We start from the raw sequence: 7,796 nt of genomic DNA on the forward strand, positions 1-7,796 counted from the left end.
TATATATATATATATATATATATATATACACACACAATGAAATATTACTTGGCCATAAAAAATAATGAAATCTTGTCATTTACAACAACATGGATGGATCTAGATGGTGTTATGCTAGGTGAAATAAGTCAGAGAGAAAGACAAATACAGTATGTCTTCACTTATATGTGGAATCTAAAAATACAAAACAAACAAATAAATGTAACAAAACAGAGACAATCACAGATGTAGAGACCAAACTAGTAGTTGCCAGAGAGGAGAGGGGTGGAGTAATAGGTGAAATCAGACAGGGAAAAACAAATACTATATGTTTTCATTTATATGTGGAATCTGAAAAACAAATAAACAAATATAACCAAACAGAAACAGTCTCACAGATACAGAGAAAAAACTAGCCATTGGCAGAGGAGAGGAGTGTAGGGGTAAGGGCAAAATATTAGCTTGGCCCAAACATTCGTTCAGGTTGTTCCTAACATCCTGCAGAAAAACCCAAACAAACTTTTTGGCCAGCCCAATAGGTGAAGGGAATTAAGAGGTACAAACTACCAGTTATAAACTGAATACACCACAGAGATGCAATGTACATCACAGGGATTACAGTCAATAATATAATAACTTTGTATGATGTGTAATCTATAAAAATATTGAATCACTGTGTTGTACTCCTGAAACGAATATAATGTTGTGAGTCAACTATAGTTCAGTAAAATGTAAGAAATAAAATTTTCATCACAACCCAACACATACTTACATATTTCATCTGTAAAACTTCTATAAAACAATACTAAGATAGGTAGTGATTAGCATTCATTGTCAAATATTTCCAGTTCCCCAGCTCTGGCACACTATAGAATTATACTTTCTTTTACTTTTGTAGTTACTAATGATCAGGTGATGTGTGTGGTGAAGGACGTGAGCAAAATGAAATGAGTTATTTCTGGGGGAAGATTTAAGAGCCAGTGCACAGATCACAATATTCTCTTTTCTCTGATGCTCCAATCATGGTAGCACAAAGATGAAGCCTCCATCACTCTGGGTAACCCAGTAAGTATAATGTAAAACAGAGACCCCAGGAAATCTCTGGTAAGCAAAATGGTGTGAGTGAGAAATAAATTTTTGTTCTTTTAAGACACTGAGGTTTGGAGTTTACTTTTTTACCATAGCATAACCTAACCTATGCTGACTGTAAATTGATGTCATGACTCAGTAATGGGTTGCAACTTGCAGTTTGTAAAATGCTACTCCGTACAATGTCCACTTGTCCCATAGCTAATCCTCTCTCCAAGTTTCTATAGAGTAATGTTAGTGACTCCCATTTCACTGAAGGATTGTGGTTATGGAGAAGGTGGAGATGCATACTGCGCAGCCTGCCCTCCCCGCAGATATAAAAGCAGCTGGGGCCACCATAGATGTCAGACTTGCATCACCTGTGCTGTCATCAATCGTATCCAGAAGGAGAACTGTACAGCTACCTCTAATGCCGTCTGTGGGGACTGTCTGCCCAGGTGAGCCTGCTACATAAGGCCAAGTTCTTCTGGGCATTCTCTAGCCCTTGGAGGTCTCCCTCATCCTTACCTCTCAGGGCCTAGTTGAAGTATTCTAACTGTCCATATCATGATGAGTTTAAGCTCCCCTGAGGGAGAAGCATTATTTTTTCAAGATACCCCTATAAAGTACTTAGCACGCAGTCAATTACAGATGAGTACTAAACAGCTGTTTTATCATGCTGGCATGCTTAGCTCAGGCCCAAGTTTCAAGGTAAATCTCACTGTAGACCTAGAAGAGATTAGGAAGCAGTTGGTGTCAAAGCAGTGTTTCCTTCTCTTGTGAGACTAGTTCCCATTTTGGTTATAGGGTTTGGTGAATGGGGGAAGAGGTGGAGCGTCTGGGACTCTGAGTCAGAATCAGACATAGAGGCAGAGAATTCATGAGGGGTCAGAGTGAGTGATGGCTTCCTGGAAGACAAGACTCTTAGAAGCTGCCTATGGTTCAAGAAGGACCAATCCAAGTACATTACTTGTTTGATCATCTTGCCATTTTTTATTGCTCTGACTACAGATTCTACCAAAAGACACGTATTGGAGGCCTGCAGGATCAAGAATGTATCCCATGCACGAAGCAGACCCCCACCTCTGAGGTTCAGTGTGTGTATCCAGTTCTCTTCTCCCCTTTCCCCCCCAATCCATTGAGTGACAGCAAGACAGCATAGTAAAGACTTCCCCTACCCCCTCATGCTCCTTCCTATAGGGTAGATTGGCAAGGGAATTGGTTAGATTTGAGTAATAGTTTTGCAATATATTATCTGTGTAACCTTCTATAAATTATTGAATCTCATTGAACCTCATTTCCCTCACCTGAAAAAAATGTAAGTCATGAAAATCATTGTTCTTCATACCTTATGGGATGCTGCCTAGTTCTAGTGAAATAGGAGGTTAGAAAGCATTTTGTAAATTATAATATTTGTACACTTGTGTATTATTTATTTGAAGTTTATAGGAGTCCCTAATGCTTAGGACTAGTAAAAGGCTGAATGAAGCACTAAGATCTAGTCTGTGCCCATATCACTATCCATTTATCTGTCTATTATTTTTGTCTATCTACCAACTATATGTCTACTCACTTATTTTTTTAATTTATTGATATCTTTTTAAAACATGAAGTATTTCAAATATGTAGAAATATTTTAAATGCAGAAAAATATAAAAAGAAAAATGCTCAGTTACACAGCATCAATGATTAATAAATCTTAAAATTTTGCATATTTGCTTCAAATTTTTTTTAAATGAAGATTCCACAAGTTTAATGGAATCTGTGTTTTGATCCTCTCTGAGTTCCATTCTCTCCTTACCTCCCCAGAGGCAACCACTATCATGAAATTGTGTGTATCTTGTTGGTAGGCTATGCTACAGTAACAAACCCCCAAAGCTCAGTGATTTCATGCAATAAAAGTTTATTTTTCATATACAAAGATCTTACTCTATCTTGTAACTATACCATCAAACCATGTGGTTTCCAGGTTGATGGGACAGGTTAAGAGATAGAGGAGACATAGTGGCTTTTAACTACTTCAGTCTGCAAGTGACACACATTACTTCCACTCACAGTCCATTGGCCAGAAGTACTCTTATGGCCTTACTACAAGGGTGTATGGGAAATGCAGAGAAGCATGTGGATAACTTGTGAGCACTATGACTCTGCCAAACTCTCCACCCATGTTTTGTTTCTTGTATTCATAATGATATCAAGTTATATACTCTCTCTCCAATTTGTTTTTCCTCTCTGGATTATTTAAATTGATCCATACAGGTCTTTTATTTTAAATGCTATATAATAATATTACATCATAGAATTATATCATGATTTATTTATCCTGTGCCCTACTGATGAACATTTTAGTTTGTTTCTATTTGTCTAGGTTATATAACTGAATGTGACACGGAAAGACCACAGGATATGTGCATCTTCAAATAACTATACTAATTTATACCATACCAGCAGTATATGCTAGTTCCTCCACTTTATTCTTTATACTTTTCCCTGCTCTACAAAGAAGTAGAACCAGTTTAGCAGCCCTAGTTGAGGAAGACCCTGGGGAGAGGGTGCTGGCCTGAGGAAGTCCAGGCCCAGTGTCAGGGTGACTATTGACTACCTACAGTGACTGACCTCCCCCACTTTCTTGTCTCACAGGTGCCTTCCAGTTGAGCTTAGTGAAGGCAGATGTACCCACAGTATCCCCTCAGGAGGTCACACTTGTTGCACTGGTGAGCAGTCTGCTCATGGTGTTTACCCTGGCCTTCCTGGGGCTCTTCTTCCTCTACTGCAAGCAGTTCTTCAACAGAAATTGCCAGCGTGGTAAGGGTAGCTGCTTCACGTATTACATGAATCAGGAACAAGGTTCTAACTAGCAGAAGAGAGGAATTTCCTGGGGTTGAGAGTTAATGGACCTTCCCTACAGTGCTGAAATATCTGGGGTGGCAATAGAATGCACAGAACTTCAGAGATGATTGAGGCTGACCCTATGAGTTTATAAGACCTGGTTCTTTAAGGTGTGGTGATTCATAAAGGGCTACAACATTATGGGAAAACCCTTGGGAAAGGCATCTGAAGTCCTAGTCCAATCTACCTCTAAATCACTGTGTAACTTTAGATAAGTCATCTAGCTTCTTTGAACCTCTTTCTCCTTAATCTTTAAAATGAGAGATGAAGTTGATTTCTAAGTTCTTTTCCAATTAGTTATATCTACTAATAGGTATAGATTCTGGAGCATGTCAGGAAAAGAGGAAGGCTGGCTGGAATGAGACATGACTATAATAAAAGTGGGTGAGGTCTCAGGCAATGGTTATCAGTATAGTAGTATACCAAATGTGGTAACTGAGAGCCCAATGTCCAGAGGAATTGGCAAACTTAGACATTTTTCCTCAGACAATAATGATAATCAGAAGTCTGGCCCAGCCCATAGGAGATGGCCATGTGAAATTTTAGATGGAATGTCATATTTAAAATCAGGAGTAACATCATGATCTATTTTCAGCACAAGTCCAGCCATTAGCCAAGAATATGAGACAAGAATGCCAGGTCACTGAGGGAAGATATAGGGGAGGTGGGATGGTGGCTGGCCAAGACCAGAGAAGGGTTTAGATCTTTAGTCAATAGTACTGAGGTTCAGTGCAGCTTCAGTGCCATCAAGGGAGCTGAGAGCTGGACAGAGACACCAAAATAGGAACCCAGGCTAGTAAGCGGAGTTGATTTAGTAAGGAAAGAGGAGGACACGTTCTACTAGATACACAGGTGCTAAGGACTCCTCCTCAGCCCACTGGATATTGGGTCCAAAGCAACACAACTTTTTTCAACCTCTCTGTTTGTGTGGAAAGATTCTGCTTATATAGGCCTACCTACCACTTTGGATCTAGGGTCTGTCAGATGATCTTCAAAAAGCTTAGAAGATATGTTTGGCTCTACCTCTCACTTAAGTGGAGGTGAATCTAGGATTTCAGGGGATGCAGGGCACAAGGGCAACACTGTTATCCCTTTATGACCCTTCTCAAACTCTAATTCTCTCTCCTCTACTCTCTGGTGTCTCCTGGAACATTGTGGCTCAGGGTGGATCATCCTGTCTCTGACTTTGGAGGCCAGTTTCTCAGATAAGAGCTGTTGCCCAGTCCCTGGGCATGGGCATGAAACATGGGAAATGAAGCATTTGGGCCCCAGGGCCTGGAAAGAAGAAGATGAGGCAACATCTGAGAGCTGCCTGTCTCCCTCCTCCTGCCTCAGGAGAAGAGAAATGGGTAACGCTTCTCTGCTCCTCCTCTGTCCTCAAGATAATGCAGTACCCTTTTCTGGAGATACGAGGGCAGGCAGCTCCCTCAGGGTCTCCACAGGGGAAATAAGATTAGACATTTTCTCATTTATCAGGAGGTGTTTTTCAGGAGTCACTGACTTACATGAATACTAGGGTTGTATAAGGGAGATTAATATGTGAGTTGGATCCAATATAAGGTTCATTAGAAAGGAGTAGAGACTGTGGCAAACTGAATAGTTCATCCCCTGTCTAAAGAGGAATCTACTACTCAGTTTCAGCTGTTTGTTACCATGTAGGAATATTCAATGCTTCAAGATCTTCTGAATTTTCAAGAGAAGCCAAAACTCTGGATTTTTATATGAAATAGTTTTAAGTTATGGCAATGAGTTATAATTAAAAAGTACCACAACCACAATGCAGGGGTCAAACAAACACACATCCCATAGGCTCTCAGTTTGTAACCTGATGTTGAATCAGACTTATGCATGAAAGGTGTTTTAATTTTCTATCACTGCCAGAACAAACTATGACAAATTCAATGGTTTAAAACAACACCCATTTATTATCTCACCATTTCCATAGATCAGAAGCTTTGTAAGCTTGGCTGGATCTCGACTCAGAGTCTCACTAGGCTGAAATCAAGGTGTTGCCGAGGCTGCATTCATTTCTGGAAGATCAAGAGGTTAATCCATTTCCTTGATCATTCAGAAAGGTGGAAGAATTCAGTTCCTTGCAGTTATAAGCTTGAGGTTCCACTTCCTTGCTGACTGTCTGCTGAGGACCATTCCCAGTTCCTAGACACCACCCAACTCTTTGACTTATGACCCATTTCCGTTTTCAAAACTAGCAATGGTGGTCAAGTCCTTTTCCTTTCACATATCTGATACTCTCTCTGACTCTTCTGCCTCCATCTTCCCCTTTTAAGGACACATGTCATTACATTGGGCCCACCTGGGTAATCCAGGATAATCTACCTATTTTAAGGTCCATAATCTTAAATCCACCTGCAAAGTGCCTTTTGCCATATAACACAACATATACACTGGCATAACATCAGGGAATAAAGATCATGTCTGGTGTGGGTGTTGTTAAAATCCTGCTTCCCACAAAGGATTTCTCTTTCTCTGGAGAAATTGACAATTTTCCCTGATCCACCACCAGGTAGCCTTAATCTGATACCCCAATGTAAATATGTTCCTCAACTGTGTCACCTCAGCCTGGTGCTAGGTGCTCTGGTCCCCAGGGATGGGAGGGGGAGCACTAGTTCCCAGATCTTTCCTGATTTTGTGCTCACGACCAGGTGCCCCGCTAAGAAGAGCCCCTGCCTTTGGGTGACTCAGTGGCTTTCTGTTTCAAGTTTCAGGAGGTTCGCTGCAGTATGAGGCTGACGAGGCAGCGGAAGAGGAATCTCTCTTCCCCATGCCACCTGGCCAGGAGACCAGTCCTGAGTCCCCACTGAGTGAAAGCATCTTTGAGACCCAGGCACTTAACCCCATCCTGGATGACGACTGCAGCTCGACTCGTGGCTTCCCCACACAGGAGTCTTTTACCTTGGCCTCCTGTGCCTCAGAGAGCCACTCCCACTGGGTCCACACTCCCATCGAATGCACAGAGCTGGACCTGCGAAAGATTTCCAGTTCTGCTTCCTATACTGGAGCTGAGACCTTGAGGGGGAACACAGCTGAATGCTCTGGAGACAGACTGGAGCTCACTGTACCCTTTGAAGTACCCAGCCTTTCACTGTACTGAGGTGAGCTGGAAAGGTAGGGTAGAAAGACCAGAAATTGGGGACCACCCCCAAAAGGAATTATCCCTTGGAGTACTGTTGTTCAGTAGGGCTAGTGTCAGAGGAACTGCAAGCTAGGAACACTGGTGGATGGAGGGACAACTGTGATAATGTTAATCTTTTAAGCCAGTCAGTCATACATCATATATCTGGGCCTACAGTTGTCAAGGAACTGGCCAGGTTGACATGACACCAGTTTTTCTATCCTGGCCTTTTGCAATCTCTCTCAGGGCCCCACTGTCTAATAGTTATATTCAGTTATCTCCCATCATGTATTCAAGCACCAAGGTACAGTGGGAAAAACATACAAACCTTGGCATCTGGAAGCCTTATATTTCAAATCTACCTCCATTCCTTAATATTTGTGTGAAGCTTGTGTAAATCCCTTCACCTCTCTGAGTCTCAGGTCCTTAATCTGTGAAAAGTAGGAAATACTATTCACCTTATATTGTGAGAGTTGAATGAGAAATGCATGTGCAAGTGCCTTTTACAGTGTCTAATGCATTAGAGGTGTTTAAATCATGTTAGTTTGTCTTTGCCCCCAGTCACAATTTATATTGAGTTGGCCAAAAAGTTTGTTTGGGTTTTTCCATAACGTCTTATGGGAAAACCCAAATGAACTTTTTGACCAACCCAATACATCCATACATATATACTACACTCGTCTGGTCTTCATAACATAGCTTTATGGTAAGAAGGTTACACTTTATA

General features: G+C 41.2%; 1 protein-coding gene across 1 annotated transcript in view; it reads left to right on the plus strand.

The window, feature by feature from the left end:
- EDA2R (ectodysplasin A2 receptor) overlaps positions 1 to 7,048 on the plus strand; it is a 52,163-nt gene extending 45,115 nt beyond the window's left edge. The window contains exons 2-6 of the mRNA XM_024732221.1: positions 1,327 to 1,505; positions 2,059 to 2,144; positions 3,688 to 3,852; positions 5,100 to 5,285; positions 6,657 to 7,048. Coding sequence (XP_024587989.1) covers positions 1,327 to 1,505; positions 2,059 to 2,144; positions 3,688 to 3,852; positions 5,100 to 5,285; positions 6,657 to 7,048 — 1,008 coding nt within the window. The remainder of the gene's footprint in view (positions 1 to 1,326; positions 1,506 to 2,058; positions 2,145 to 3,687; positions 3,853 to 5,099; positions 5,286 to 6,656) is intronic.
- Positions 7,049 to 7,796: the final 748 nt, after the last annotated feature.

This window comes from Neophocaena asiaeorientalis, unplaced genomic scaffold (assembly GCF_003031525.2).
Source record: "Neophocaena asiaeorientalis asiaeorientalis breed wild unplaced genomic scaffold, Neophocaena_asiaeorientalis_V1.1 scaffold770, whole genome shotgun sequence".
NCBI lineage: Eukaryota > Metazoa > Chordata > Mammalia > Artiodactyla > Phocoenidae > Neophocaena > Neophocaena asiaeorientalis.